The following is a 15,748-nucleotide window of genomic DNA, read 5'->3' as shown; positions in this document are numbered from 1 at the left end:
CTGAACTCAACCTTTAATCATAGTCACCCAATTTGACTAGTCTCACTGTTGATCCAATTTCGACCTTATCCATATATCAGAACCCATATATGAATGGAAAAAATAAAGAATCCTTTTCTTTTTTTGCTTCAAGGAAAATTTTTATTGGAACTAAACATTGTCATACATAATAGTGTTTAACAGGAAAGATGGCGGTTCCCTTTTCTAACTATAACTATTGCATATCCTTTTTTTCCGAGCATGTTTATCAAGTTTATCTGCACACTTATTGGCTAATATGTTGATGTGCTTACAAGAATAAGAGTTAAAAGCCAGTTTGGGTATTGGATTATTTTCAAAGACCAGACTACATCTCTCCTTCCATAAAAACCAGCAGATGGTAGCCATTTTACAGATGATGGAGCTGTCAGATTTTGTAAACCATGAAGATATCCACTCCCTGGAAAATTCCAATGAAAATCGTTATGTCTATAACCAACACAGAACCAAACTGCTCTAGCATATTGACATTCAAACATAATATTCATAGTAGTCTCAGTAGCACACTTGCATCTGCCATAAATAAATTCTTCATATGTGATTCTTCTACTTAATCTTTTCTTGGATGGTAAAATATCCTTGAAACACTTCCATATAAACAATTTTACCATAGGAATTACATCCATATTCCAGACTTTCCTCCAAATGTTACTCAAAGAAGGTCTGAAAGTGGTTTGACCATTATGATTCTTCATATTGTATAGAGCATAGTAGGCAGACTTTACTGTAAAATTCCCATTCTTTGTAAGAGACCAGCATAACTTGTCTTCACTGTGATGTGGAATTCTCATTCTTAAAATTCGTTGAGCAGTATTAGGATCAAAAAGATTATCTATTAATTGTGTTCTCCGGCTTTTAGTATCTTCATCAATCAACTCTGAGACTTAAGTAAAATAAAAAGGGTTACTAGCAGAACTGGAAGGAGAAGGTGGTAAGTCTTGTTTCAGAATCCATTTGTCTTGCCAGATAAGAACCCGTTTGCCTTTCCAATTGACCACCAGCTAAAATTCTTGATAAAACCAAACTCAAAACTAACACTCTTTCAAGACCACGTAGAATCCGCCTTTTTAGGGGCATGAAGATAATGAAATTTTTCGAAATATTTGGCTTTTAGAGAACATACTAGGAGAATATCCTTGGTAGTGCAGATTCTCCAAGATGCTTTTGCCAGTAGCGCATGATTTAAACAGCGTAAATCCCTGAAATTCATACCACCATCATCCAAAGTCTTGCACATACTAGAGAATGAAGTGAGAAACAAACCCTTCTTATCAGACTTATTTCATCAGAACCTTAGTTGGATCGAATTCATCTTCTTTAAAGTTTCTTCTGGAAGCTTAAAAGAGCTCATTTGATGTAGAGGTATGGTGCTAAGGACATTTCTCACCATTATACTCCTGCCAGCTTGTGACTAAGTAGTTCCCCTCCATTTTGATAATCTCCTTTCCATATTGCTTGTAAGATTGTTGAAAGAAACTTTCTTCCTTTTGTTAAGAAAAAGAGGAATACCAAGGTACTTCTCTTCCGGATCCATCTTCTTAACATTAAGTATACTTGTTATATTAGTTGTTGCGGATGAACTCAGATTCTTACCGGAACTGATGTTTGATTTTTGATAATTTAACAATTGACCTAAACGAGAACTGAAGACCTGCAAAATATCATGCAGACTTCTTATGTTATCTAGATTTTCCTTAACAAAAATAAGAAAACCATCCGTAAATAATAAGTGGCTTATTGGGGGTGCCCTTCTTGCTATCTTGATACCACTTGTACTTTTCGAAAATTCAGCAGCAACCATTGCTCTTGAAAATGCTTCCATTGCTACTATGAAGAGATATGGAGAAATGAGATCTCTTTGTCGTATACCTCTAACGGGTTTAAAAGGCTTGTAAGGAGATCCATTCAAAAGAACAGAGATTTCAGTGGTTTAGATCCTCTAAAAAAATAAGAGAACACTATTCATCTCCAAAGCCCATACGTTTCATAACTTCAATAATAAAATCCCACTCCAGCCTATCGAAAGCCTTCAACATATCCAACTTAAGTGCTAGATAGTTATCTCCTTTCTTTTCAGAATATAAATAATCTCATGAGCCAGAAATATATTATCTGAAATGAGTCTTCCCGAAATATACGCAGATTGTAAAGGAGATATGACTTTATGTAAGACTAGCTTTATTCTTCTGACCATAAGCATATATAAGCTTGTATAAGAAGTATTGGGAGTCATCCCTTTATCTACAGCCCACGCAATATGTACCTTTGGCCTTGGTCAATAGCGGTTGACGAAGCATCCGTTAAAAAATGACCTGCCGTCACGAGCATGGGATAAGACGGTTGAGTAAATAGTTGTGGACCTTGTGGTTAAGCTGGAAAATTGGGCGGTCTCTGCAGTCTACTCTGCGTAGTCTGTGGAGTTTCGAATGAAACTGCTTCACTTATCCTTCTCTCGTTCCTTCTCTCTCCGTAAAATCATGGAGTGTCTGCAATCCCTTCCAACGTCTCTAGGAATTCCCCGTATTACTTTAAACTTCAACACTCGAAGAATACAGAGACTCGCTAACCCTAATTATCCATTTCATAAAACAACACCAATTCATTCCCCACTCTTCTCCAACTTCATATTCCCAATAACTCCATCAAACCCATCTAGGTTTTCTTCTTCTTCCACCACGGGTAAGCAATTTTCTTCTATCTCCACTTAATATTAATAATCTATTAGATTCTCATTTCGATTTCCTTGAAAGTTCTTGATTAGCTTTTGATTATTATTTTTTTGTGTTCAGTAAAGTTTGCAGTGCCTGAGAACCAATCAAGTGTGGGAGTTTCTGAAACGGATGAATGGGCAATGCAAGGTAATTACTATTGCTTCATATTGTCGGCCGTTTGGTTGTAAGGTTGCGATATTGTGTAGATTCTTGTGCCGTCATGGCAATTGAGCTATTCTAGAGAGAAATGAGAATGATGATAAATTTAATGAAGGTAAGGAAACTAAAGCATTTATGGTGTAGAATAGCATAGTCAGTGTCCAATCGTACTGGCATTTGCTGGACAAGAGAATTTTAGTGCTCAGTTAGATGAGTTTTTGGTCAATACATGGACATTTTTTGTGTATACTCAATCTAGAGTAGAGATGTACTGATGGTTTTGAATATATTGAGATGGTTTTGAAGTTAAGGTATTCTTCCATTTAATTTCCTTCCTCTAGTAAGAATCAGCTAACACTGTTGGAACATGTTGAATCCTAAGCCGTAATATGCTAAGTTGTACATAAATTTTATTTGACTGTCTTCGGCACTGATTTCAGATTTTTACACCTTTAGAAAGGATGTTGAGATGACGATGGAACGGGTTACAGAAATTAGGCGCTCCTCTGGTTTGGAGAAACTACAAGAAGAGCTTACAGCTCTTGAAAATAAGGCAGCTGATAGCACTTTATGGGATAATCAAGCTAAAGCGCAGGAAACTCTTCTGGCGCTGACTGAAGTCAAAGACAAAATTAAAATGCTCACTGACTTCAAATCCCAGGTATGTGCTTCTCTGCTTTGTGACCATTTTTAGGTTGAATGAATATTAGTCGATATTAAAAACAGTGTAATGCTATAAACCTTTAATGCACACTTTTTTCCCCTTACTAGGTTGAAGATGCAGATATGATTGTAAAACTAACCGAGGAAATGGATTCTGTTGATACTGAACTTGTTGAAGAAGCCAAAAATACAATTCGAAATTTGAACAAGGCATTGGATAGTTTTGAACTTACTCAGTTGCTTTCCGGACCCTATGATAAAGAAGGGGCAGTTATCAGTATCACAGCTGGTGCTGGGGGTACAGATGCACAGGTGATTGGACATTTTTTTCCATACTTTCAAAGTATTTTTATTTATGTTTCATGTTTATGTAACACTCTTTGAATTATCTCCAGTGCAGGATTGGGCTGACATGCTTCTTAGGATGTACATAAGATGGGGAGAGAAGCAGCGTTACAAGACAAGAGTAACTGAGAAATCCATGGGTGAGGAAGCTGGAATAAAATCAGCAACGCTTGAACTTGAAGGTAGTTATGCTTATGGGTATCTCTCAGGAGAGAAGGGTACACATCGTATTGTTCGGCAATCTCCATTCAATTCCAAAGGTCTTCGTCAGGTAATACCTCATTATATGGTCCTCCCTTAGCTTTGTCATATCAGTATGTAAAATGTTAAGACACCTTGTTTTTCATTCTCTACTTAATGCTTAAAATACGTGACTAATTTGCTGACATGGGAGGAATATAATCCATGGACTTGATTAGAAGTAGCTTTCCAAGATATTCTCCTTGGATGCTAGTTAGAAGGTTAATTGAACAGGAACACTGTAAAAAGAGACGAAGAGAAAGGATTTCTGATTCTTTTTAATTCATATCACTTGTCTAGTGAGGTTAGCACCTTGAATCTCTTTTAATGTTCTTTTGTAGACGAGCTTTTCTGGAGTGGAAATCATGCCTCTTCTTCCAGAAGATTCTGCCAGTGTCGAGATACCTGAAGAAGATCTTGAAATAAGCTTCTCAAGAGCAGGCGGAAAAGGAGGTCAAAATGTGAACAAGATTGAAAGTGCTGTCCGAATGGTTCATATCCCTACTGGTGTTGCCGTTCGTTGCACAGGTATGGTCCCGAAAAGATTTGAACTTAAAGTTATTGTCAACTTGCAAACAAGCCAGGTTTTGATCGTGTATAGATAAATCACGATTTGAAGGACCGTGTCATTCCTAATTTATATAATTTTAAAAGTACTTCCTTGCTCGCTGTTAGATTGATGTGTGTGATACCTCATAATGCAGAGGAAAGATCTCAGCTGCAAAACAAGGCAAAGGCTCTTAGTCGGTTGAAAGCCAAATTGCTTATCATTGCTTTGGAACAACGGGCATCAGAAATCAAGGAAATTCGAGGAGATGCAGTAAAAGCCGAGTGGGGTCAGCAGATCCGTAATTATGTGTTTCATCCTTACAAGCTTGTGAAAGATGTCAGAACAGGACTTGAGACATCAGATATTGCTTCCGTTATGGATGGTGAATTGGAGCCTTTTATCAAAGCTTACCTCAAATTTAAGTACAGCAACAGTCGGTGAGCTTCAGTGCTACATCATACATATGCACAAATCATACTCGCTCTTACAAATCTATCATTTGTCTTTGACAAGTGTATATTCAGTAGAATCAACACATGTATAATGTTTGAGACTGATCCATCCATCGATTTTATGGAACAAATTTTGTTGTCAAATTTTTGTTGATATTAATCTTTATATCCAAAACATACTGATGAATATAGCTTTCAAGTCAGTCTAACGACTTTTTAGTTGCACGTTATAAAATGACTCGTTAATTCTGATGCACTTGCAGTACATGACCGAGGAATTTATCCCACAAAACAAATGAACACCTAGTGGGGCAGCTGCAAGTAAGAGCAGGAATTAGAATACTGCTACCTTGTATATAACCCCAGTGTAGAAATTAGTTCACAAATCCCTTTTTTCTATTACAAAAATTTGGACCTTCAGCAATAGCGCCAAACAGACAATGTTTTGTCAGCATAAACCTTACACTAATGAAATTCACACAGTAATATTTGTTGTGTAACCTCATTGCGGCAAAACTTCAACCTCTGAGGGGCTTGATGTTGTCTGGTCACTGTTTTCTTTCACAGTATCAGGCAAAACTTCAACCTCCGAGGGGCTTGAACTGGTCTGATCACTATTTTCTTTTTCAATATCCAGTGTAGCATTGAAACCAAATTCTTTTCCTGGTTTAAAAGTCGCTTTTAGCTCTGCTGCTGATTGTATTGTCTTGAATGTGTTGTTCACAGTTAAATTTTCCTGCTTTCAGTAGGGAAGAAAAAGTGATTACTTCTTGTACCAAGCTGGCGAAGTTATATAAAGATAAATTCAAGGATTAAGTTTGATAACTTGCCGTCTTTACAAATTCGGTCATGGTTGCACTGACAATTTCTTGTACAGTGAACTTGGTCACACGATCTTCACCAAGAGCCCGTAATATAAAGCTCTTTGGAATCTGCAAATGCTTCCAATCAACCATACAGTAGAAGGAAATCGGCTTTAAAATAAAAGACCAGAGTGAAAGACACTTACATTGGATGTCTTTCCTGGATGATCCCCATTGCAATACAAAAGAAAAGTATCAGATTTTGGAAATAAATTCAGTCATCTAATGTGACAAAAAAAAACTAATCTGGAAGGAGAGAGGACTTATAACACAGTCCTTGGCACTATTAACATGTTACCTCCTTTCATTTTGCGGAACCCAGGAACAGGTGGTGCTGATTTAGCCAAATTTGCTATAACCACATCATGTATTTTTAGTGTTTCTATTCCAGTTAAGTCCACTCTAACCTAAGCAATGGCAATCAGGGAAAACATTAGGTTAAGACATAGCACCTTACTGTTGGATAAAGTAATCGCACTAACAGAAATTTTACAGAATGTTCTGGTAAGCACTTCCAAGCAACACATTTGACCAGGTGGGGATTTACTCACTTGGACATTATAGTGTCTTAACAGAAAATAAGGTAGTTAGGAGACATAGTGGAAACTCACTTGGATCTTATCATCATCTCGTGACTCAATGACTACCTTTGCTTGTTTTAAGTGACGAACAATGTCTTGATCAGCAGTAATTGACGACTCAACTCCTGAAAAGAGAAAAGAAAAGGGGTAATTGGTAAGACTGATACATGGAACAAAACTTTTATGCATCATACTGTTTTCAAGCAAATGCGGAAGAAATTATAAGTTTTAGTGCTGTAAGTTAGACCTAAGTTCACCTGAATCAACTGCATATGTGATCTGGGATGATCGCCTGTGACTTTCGCCGCTTGAGAATAATAACCTTATGAAATAAAAAAAAGGAAAAAGTATTTAAACAACATTTCATTTGAGTCACAAACTGCTAGCTATAACTTAGAAGATAACCAGCTACATAGCCAATCAAGATGCAGAATAAGCATTATATAATTGACATCCACATTCAAGAAACAACACAAAATGACCAGCATAGTACATGAGAAGTGTTGCCAAATTCAGCTAATCGGTCTTAGGAACATATTGTAAAATTGTGGAAGAATAAAAGTAAATCCCCCCCGAATAGTATCAGACTATCAGACTACATGGTCGTGGCTACTATAATCCGAAGTCAGACGGAAACAAACTGATCTCCTGTGATCAGCTCCAACCAGAAAATATCCAAAGACATACATTGATGACAACCAAATGTCACATCTCCCTACCACAATGTTACCTTTACGGCTTTACCCCCACCATCTAATCCTTCATCTGTCTCCTACGTCTCTCACTATCTATACTTGCATAGCTAGAGCTAATAATTTACCAGTCTACTTAAAGAGATAGCATACACTTTGAACACCAAAAAGGAAATTATTCCTTGTAGGAGCAATAAACAATACATTAAAAAATAGAAATGACAATAGCTAAAACATATGTCATACCTAGGAAAATTGTGATTTCTTGTGTAGTGAACACTGAAGCTTTTAGTGCTTCCACATATATGCCCAGGATTGTTAAAGGTCCCTATAGAAACCTCCTGCAATTAATCAACCGAGCAGAAAGCATTCAATTACCCATAAAATTTCTAATACTCATTTGCAAAAACCATTGTTGCATATGCAAAACCATTCAATGAAATTTTATCCACAACAAAAAAGTACAAAATCCCAGAAATTACTGCGAGGAATTTTACTTACTCTAATACTTGGAAATGAAAGGGTTTTTGAAGGAACTGTAGACATCGATACACACGCCATCGATTTTTAGGAGATTTTGAAGAAAACCAAGACAATCAATCGGGTGCCAGAAAACCAGAGATTGAAGAGAGAGAGACTGAGAGAGGGGGGGGAAACAGAAGAGACGGACCTAAGAATTCAATCCATCCGATATATAAGAACAGGATATTTCCACCCAAAAATACCATGGGTGGATTAAAGATGAGTTGGGTGTATATATTAGAATTTCTTTTTTACTTCCTGTAATAATTTCTCTGTTACTTCTGGAAAAATGGCGTCTCTATTAGCGGCTACATTTTCTCCCAAACTTCTTCTATTCGGACATCGGAAAGTAAGTGACTTCTCATGTGAAATCCTAGTTTTTTCGTTCAACTTGAAGGAGTCTTTGATTTTGTTTGCAGTTTATTTCTCAAGTGTTTTTTGTTTATCATAGATATTCAATTTGACCAATTGCATAGTATGGTTTAGCCCCATCGGTAAAAAAGGGTTGTTAGGGTTTCATGAAAACATATAAGAATGTGTAGAATCACCAAATTAGGTTTAATTTTTATGTTTATATGTAGGTAGAAAACTAAAAACTCAAATAACTTAGGGAAAATTAGGCGCAGGCACAAAAAAAATAATATATTCATTGTCAGACCCACAATTAATTTTAGGTACCGTGACACCCATAATTATTTCCGACTTTCTGTGACACCCAAAATTATATGAAATTTTGGAAAACGTCTACATAATAGGTTATGCATCAGGGGTATAATTGAAAATGCAACTTGGATATAACATATCTAAAAAACCGCGCCTTGTAATTTTACAAATTTTATATCGTTGGAAATCTTTTTAAGAGACTTAAACAACGAGTACAAACAACAATATCAAAAAAAATTCACAAAAAAAATCGGAGGTGATCACCATTTTAGGCAAAATTTTTGAAAACTTCGTACATAAACATTATGCAGCCACCAAAAAGGATGCATAACGCATTATGCATACGCATAAAAAATTATGCAACCATTTTCTCCACTGCATAACAAAGTTATGCATCTATAACAAGTTATGTAGCCATTGTATTGTTGCGTACATAAAAAATAGATGCATAATGCATTATGCATCTATTTTCTCGATGCATAAAAGATTGTGCAACAATTTTCTCGATGCATAATGCATTATGCAACCGTATTTTCGGATGCATAACAGGTTATGCCTCTATTTTCGCAACTGCATAACATGTTATGCAGATATTATTGTAGGTGCATGACAAGTTATGCAGTCTTTGTTTTTGTTGGTTTTAATAGTAACAAAAAAGTTGTTGCATAACGTGTTATGCAACCGTTTTTCTGAACTGCATAACAAGTTATTCAACAAATTTTGTAGATGCATAATAGGTTATGCATCCATTTTTATAAATGCATAACATATTAGGATTAACATGACAAGACAATTTTGTCATTTGCAGTTCACTATCACTAAATTTTAGTAATAATCTAAACATTTAACTAGGATTCATGTAATCTAATGCGAGACCGAATCAAATTTGACACACAACAGCTTAGAGACAAATCTTCCCGACCCTAGACTTGACTTGAATAGTGGAGAGCTTGTCCTGTATGGCATTTGTCCAACAAAGGAATGAAGTCAAATATAAGTGGATCTACGGACGGACCCAAAAAAAGTTTCTGTACGTTGCAATCCAGGTCCCCAATGTTGCATCTCCTCCTCCTCCATAAACCTAGTTACTGAGTGTTTAGAATCTGTGAACTCAAAACAAAGAGAAATTATGATGATGATGATGATTCAACCCCGTTTCTTCCTCACCTCTTTGTACATACCCGGCTATCAATGCGTTCCACGAAACTACATTTCGAGAAGAATTTTTGTCGAACATACTGCGGGCAGTTTCTAAATCTCCATATTTTGAATAAAGTACTAATAATTTTGTTTGTAGAAACTCATCAGGTGTTAGTCAAAGAACAATCGTATTTCCATGAAGTCTTTTCCCTTTTTTGTATTCTCTCTTGTATATACACTCTTGTAATAGAAGAGAATAGGTATGTGGCTCTAACTGTAACCCTGAATTGCATACGAGATTAATTGCTTCCGTCAATCTTCCGGGAAAACACAGGCCCCTTAATACTGATTCTAGTTCTTTTGATTTATTATGGATTTGTCGCGATAAGTGGAAATGTCTCACTGGTGGTAATCGTATGTTGAGATGATGGAGATTATACAGTTCAAAACCCGTGACTTAGCGCCGTTTTTTACCCATTTAGAATCAAACCCTAGAAACATATCACCCTTCAATTTCATCTCGTCCATTATCTTCTCTGCAAACTCTAATTTTCGACCTTGAAATCGAGCTCAGCTTCACGATCTCTGCCTAACCCATCAAAACAACACCGATGTACACAACATGTTCCCTTCTTCTTATCGAAATTCATCTTCATCCATTCACCACCGTCTTCACAAGCAGCACTCACAGACTCACAGAGAAATTGGTGATAAAATTGAGAACAAAGAGGGATGAATAATGGGTGGAGTTAGAAGTTGGAGTTGGAAATGGAAGCCGCACAATTTCAGAAAATATGAGTCTGGGACTAATTTTTCCCCCAAAAATGGGTGCGCGCCTGTACTTTTTTGACGGTGGATTTCTCAGTGGAAAAAAATTGAAAAATGGGTCTAGTAGTAGTTTTCACAATAACTTACCTATTGGTCTTTTCAAGAACTTTGAGCCCAATGTGTGTCTTTTGATCAGACACAAAAATGCCGCAAAGCTGCATAGAATGCTGAATATTTTCAACATTTGGTGGATTATGAACTTATTTGCTTAACGATATAGTTCTGCTTTGCAGGAAGTGAGTTCCTGGAAACCTTGCAACCATGTTTCGTTCAGAAGAACAAGTACAAGCGTTAGCATACACTACCGGAAACAAGATCAGTTTAGGCATGATATTGCTTCTTTTATTCTTAATCTAATGCATAGCAATTCTGGTTTTGTTTTTCATGAAATTCAGTTTAAAAGAAATCAAGCCACCAATTATTCTAAATCACTAATTGTAGCTTACTTATCATTTTATAGGGTAAGTGACAGACCGTCCCTTCGTTTATTTGCTTTATTTTCAGGTATAAAATGACTTCTTCTTGTGTTGTTCAGATTCTTGTTCTGCTACCTTGTGCGTGTTTCCAAAGATTTTCTGCTACTTATGACTTCTTAATTGCTGTTTATATTAGAATAGGACGGCATCTCAGTTGTTCCTACTACTACTATGCCCAGAAAGTTGAAGGTAAGAAAGAGTACAAGAGTTGATGCACATAAGGTTGGACCTAGTAGGCCACATAAGGATAGACGTAGTATCAAGCAAAAAAAAAAGGAAGCAAGTAGAATACTAACAGGAGCCATTCATGTTCAATCAAGCTTCAACAATACCATTGTAACGATTACAGATGTAGAGGGTCGGGTGTTTTCTTGGTCTTCTTTCGGGAGTTGTAAATTCGAGAACACAAAAAAAGGAACGCCATTTGCTGCCCAAACTGCAGCAGAAGATGCTATTCGCAAAGCGGTCGATCGGGGTTTGAAACGAGCAAAAGTCATGATAAAGGGTCCTGGTCTCGGAAGAGACACTGCATTACGAGCCACCCAGAGAAGTGGTGTCCGAATAAGTATTGTACGGGATGTAACCCCTATGCCACATAATGGATGTAGACCTCCTAAAAAAAGACGTGTATAGAAATAGGGATTGGACATATTTCATAACAAAAAATTATATTCAATGATCTGATAAAAGATATTACTATGCACTGAGAGGAATTAGCAGTATACATTACAGTGGAAGCTTAATCTATATCATACAGGACTATTGAACAATAAAATGGAATCCCTTCATCCGGACTTGTCAACTGAGAAATCAGCCGACTGCTGTACTCCCAGGAACAGGATTTTTCCACCCAAAAAAATACTGGTGCATTAAGAAATGTTATTACCTTATAAGTTGGGTGTATATATTATCTGGAAAGGATCAGGTTCTGTAAATTTCTCTGTTATTTTCTTTTTGATAAAATGGCGTCTCTATCAATATCTACATTTTCTCCCAAAGTTCTTCTATGTGGAAACGGCAAATTAAGTGATTTCTTTCACATTTGAAAGATTGAGTTTTTGCATGTTTTCTGTTAATTAATTTGTTTGTTATAGTTATTCGATTTGACCAATTTCAATAGGATTTTCCGAACCCTAATGTGTATCTTACAGTCCTCGCTAAAGTTAGAAATTCTATGAGGAAAAATCAAGGTTTAGTAATAAAAACGCAACTTTATTGATATAATAACTCAAAACTAAATTTGGAATTATTGAACATGATGCACCTCCCAGAAGATAATTAGTGTGTGGAATGTCAATGTTTTCATCATTTTGGAATTTAAGATGAACTTATCTGCTTAATGATACAATTTTGTTGCGCAGGAAGCGAGTTCGTGGAAAAGTCGCAACCATGTTTACTTCAGAAGAAGAAGTGCAAGCGTTAGTATTCACTATCGAAAACAAGATCAGTTTAGGCATGATAATTGCTTTCTTTTTATAACTTGCTACATTAGTCTTGCACAATATTGTGATTTTTTGTTACTTAAACCTATGAAACTTGCAAGTAGCAGAAAATTCCATTTTATTTATGAAAGACTAAAATTTAAATGGCATGATAATTACTTCTAAATGGTTGTTTATTTTAGAAGCAGAAGAAGTAGGTGTTTCTACTACTTCATTGGACGGCATCTCAGTTGCTGCTAAAACTACTTCTGAGCCACTAGAGTTGAAGGTAAAAAAATTTCATTGTTCTTCTGCTTGTAATATGATTGTTTATACCCTATTCTTCAGTTAATGTATCATGGTAATGCAAATATCTATCACTTAAGCCAAACTTCATACTCGTTATGATTAAATCAGATACGGATAGATGTTACTGGTGCGAAAACACAAGAAATTTTTGACGACGTTTTTTCCAAAATGGTTGCTGCCGCACAGCCCATTCCAGGTTTTCGAAGAGTAAAAGGAGGTCAGTTTCTGTGTTTAGTTTCTCATGAGACATTCTGTTTGCATACAGCTTATTGTCCACTAATTTAAATTTAGCATGTCTCACGTTTTAGTAACCATATGCAGTCATGTCTTTTATATTAGAACCTAACTCTCATTTTCCTCATTTGGTTGATTTGCTGCGAAACTTGTCGCTATCAGGAAAAACTCCAAATGTAAGTTTCCTTCCCATATATGATACTTTCTGTCACCAAGAATCATTTCACGATATAGTTCAGCTCCATTTATTGTTGAAACATTTTTTTAGGTCAAACACTGTTAGGAAGAAGAATGGTTTGGGATTTCAAATTTATGTTCGAGTTAGTCTTTTCAGCATAAAAGAATAGGTCTCAGGTCTTATATGATTTTTTCTCAATCATGTACGGCAGATACCTAAAGATATACTCGTGCAAGTCCTTGGGCCAGAAAAAGTTTACAAGAATGTGATCAAGAGAGTAATAAACTCAAGCATTGCTGATTATGTAGAGAAGGTACATTGTAGCCTTTTGAAATTTTAATCTCTTGCTTTTAGTATGAACCCAACTAATGATTCTCCTTTTCTTTTACGTGTCAATTGACCCTCGTATTCTTTCCTCTCTTTCTTTTTCTGCCTTTCGCCTGGTTTTTACAGGAAGGTTTGAAGATTACCAAGGAGCTTAGTGTTGAGCAGAACTATGAAGAGCTTGAAGCAAAATTTGAACCTGGTACAGAATTCAGCTTTGATGCATTTATTCATCTTCAAGAAACAAATAAAGAAAAATGTTAACATTTGAAGAAAATATTCCATAAAGTCCTGAACGAGACTAAAACTGCTTAAACCTCCCACAGACAGTGACGAGAAGCATAAGGATCGCACATACGACCTAGAGGAACAAACTCATATCGACGGGCCTCTACCCTGTACTTTGTGTGGAGAGAACTAACAGATAATTCTTCATGCGTCTAATATTTTATCTTTTACTAGAATTTTTGTATCACATTAGCAGTGAACTAACAATTTTTGAAGTTTTGACATACTTCAATTTCCATTGCTTATAAAACTCTCAAATATAACTCGGGAAATGTTAGGTCCCACAGCAAGGTAGGTCCAATATGATGTGAAGAGTTACTGTCTACTAAAAGGTTGGCAGTTGACGCGTTTTTTATACCCATCCCCCATTCTTCAATCTTAGTACTTCAGGGTGTTTGACCACCTCTTCTCTCGCTCCTCCTTTTCTTGCTTTGTTCGCCATTGAAATACTGCCCTGTTCTTGATAATTCAGGATCAACTTGGGGATCTGGTTAACTCTTTTGCTTAATTTGTTTAATTTGGAAATGCACTTGTGCATTGTTTTACTAAATATTGCATTTTGCTTAATTTGTTTTATTAATTAAACAAAAAATCATTTGGTCGGGTTCCTGCAGGTTACCATATTGTCAAGAATCAATCAACATCTACCATACAAATGAAACATACTATAACCTGACAGAACTCCTTGGTGTAAGATACGTATATGAATCTCAGTTGGAGTACCCAACATAACATGCCAATATAACACCACAAGACCTCTAAGAACCTAGTTGATTTCAACATTATTCTTCTATTCTTCAGCCTCAGGGCAGGTTCCTTCAATCTTATTTTTTCTATCAACTTTCTTACTTTTGCAAACTCCTCAGGCCTCAATGGGATGAATGCCCCAAGGATTTTCTGCTTCCCCTCATCGCTGCTTGCAGTTGCGTCTTCATTACTTGCACCATTATCCTCCTCAACATCAGACTGAGAACATTCTTCTGCAGACCCGTCCAACTCACTCTCGTCTTTGCTAAAATCCCGTGCTCAACATTTTCATTCATTCATTTTATTTCAGACTACTGCGATGACAAAGAACGTAGTTATCTTTAAAATGTACACTTTAATTGGATAATCACAAGGCTTACAGAAGGGGCAAGAACACTGCTATCAAAGCACCAATAAGGGCACTTGTAACTCTCGTGCAAGTGCCTTTACTAATTTTTCTTGATAAAGTTTATTTCCTGTAAGCGATAGTTAAATAAAAATCAAACAATTAACCCACAAACATCCACTACAAATACAAACAGAAGGGAACAAATACAAACAGAAGGGAGTAACAGTCATAAGTAAACAACCTGGGGGACTCTGAAGCCGTATTCTACCACTTGAAGATGCCAGCCGATTACCATAAGATGCAGTAACATCTTTATGTTTTAAATGAGAAGCAGCACATTCCAACAGTAAATTTTTCACTACAAGAATAAGAAATTTCCGGTCAGAACAAACAACTTGCACAACACAATGTAGTAGGGTAAATAATAAACCAAATGAAAGACAAAGAATTTTCATATAAACATACTTAATGTAGTAGGGAATTCTCAAGTACTCGTTCTTGAATCTTTTAATGGCAGTTGTTAATAACTTACTATGCAGCCATTCTTTTTGGTCTTATTCTGCAAGCCGAGCATCCGCCTCAGAAAGACTAGTAATTTGTTTTATCTCATCCTTATTTCCATCACCACCACCACTATCAAACCCAAGAAACCTTAACCCAATATGTTTCCCAAACTGACTACTATAGTAGACAGAAGAACCCTGCATTTGTAACATCAAGCAGAAAACCAAATGCAGAATCCAGCTAAAGGGCAATATAAGAGGAGCTGTAGAGATAACTTGTAGGCCAGTTCAAGAAAAGAACACTGAGCTGAATGCACACGGCCAAATTGTCCCAAAAAACACAAGAAAATTACAAATGTTTGAACTCAACACTAGCAGGCCAGTTAAAGAAAAAGCATTGAGCTGAATGCACAAGAACATATTGTCCCAGACACATGAATTACAAATGTTTGAACCCAACAGTGCAGACCA

The 15,748-nt window shown here is 36.3% G+C and overlaps 4 protein-coding genes across 10 annotated transcripts; 3 read left to right on the top strand and 1 right to left on the bottom strand.

Annotated features, from left to right (window-relative positions):
* The first annotated feature begins 2,419 nt into the window (after window positions 1-2,419).
* LOC113318289 (peptide chain release factor PrfB1, chloroplastic-like) lies at window positions 2,420-5,340 on the top strand. The gene is made up of 7 exons (XM_026566436.1): window positions 2,420-2,718; window positions 2,829-2,897; window positions 3,350-3,570; window positions 3,681-3,884; window positions 3,973-4,188; window positions 4,499-4,685; window positions 4,862-5,340. Exons 1-7 carry the CDS (start codon window positions 2,466-2,468, stop codon window positions 5,146-5,148), a joined length of 1,437 nt encoding a protein of 478 aa, XP_026422221.1. The 5' UTR covers window positions 2,420-2,465; the 3' UTR covers window positions 5,149-5,340.
* A 2-nt stretch (window positions 5,341-5,342) lies between these two features.
* On the bottom strand, window positions 5,343-7,949 carry LOC113318290. The gene is made up of 8 exons (XM_026566437.1): window positions 7,797-7,949; window positions 7,542-7,636; window positions 6,861-6,925; window positions 6,634-6,728; window positions 6,321-6,429; window positions 6,169-6,182; window positions 5,990-6,091; window positions 5,343-5,895 (listed from the first exon to the last, which is right to left on the bottom strand). Exons 1-8 carry the CDS (start codon window positions 7,854-7,856, stop codon window positions 5,662-5,664), a joined length of 774 nt encoding a protein of 257 aa, XP_026422222.1. The 5' UTR covers window positions 7,857-7,949; the 3' UTR covers window positions 5,343-5,661.
* Window positions 7,950-10,444: 2,495 nt separating this feature from the next.
* Window positions 10,445-11,557, top strand: LOC113315717 (30S ribosomal protein S11, chloroplastic-like). The gene is made up of 4 exons (XM_026563974.1): window positions 10,445-10,567; window positions 10,682-10,684; window positions 10,844-10,909; window positions 11,066-11,557. The coding sequence occupies exons 1-4, from the start codon at window positions 10,445-10,447 to the stop codon at window positions 11,555-11,557; spliced, it is 684 nt and encodes a 227-aa protein (XP_026419759.1).
* Window positions 11,558-11,863: 306 nt separating this feature from the next.
* On the top strand, window positions 11,864-14,152 carry LOC113317561 (trigger factor-like). Of its 7 annotated transcripts, none has more exons than XM_026565717.1 (8): window positions 11,864-12,114; window positions 12,286-12,342; window positions 12,555-12,634; window positions 12,763-12,871; window positions 13,051-13,064; window positions 13,278-13,379; window positions 13,520-13,592; window positions 13,717-14,152. In XM_026565717.1, exons 1-8 carry the CDS (start codon window positions 12,099-12,101, stop codon window positions 13,809-13,811), a joined length of 546 nt encoding a protein of 181 aa, XP_026421502.1. In that variant the 5' UTR covers window positions 11,864-12,098; the 3' UTR covers window positions 13,812-14,152. The 7 variants fall into 7 exon arrangements, with proteins under 7 accessions (XP_026421502.1, XP_026421500.1, XP_026421504.1 ...); XM_026565715.1 differs by having other exon boundaries at window positions 12,549-12,634; window positions 13,717-14,151; XM_026565719.1 differs by having other exon boundaries at window positions 12,286-12,377; window positions 12,549-12,634; window positions 13,717-14,151.
* Window positions 14,153-15,748: the final 1,596 nt, after the last annotated feature.

The sequence above is a fragment of the Papaver somniferum genome, chromosome 10, assembly GCF_003573695.1.
Source record: "Papaver somniferum cultivar HN1 chromosome 10, ASM357369v1, whole genome shotgun sequence".
Classification (NCBI taxonomy): Eukaryota; Viridiplantae; Streptophyta; class Magnoliopsida; order Ranunculales; family Papaveraceae; genus Papaver; species Papaver somniferum.
This window is presented reverse-complemented; position numbering and strand designations above follow the sequence as displayed.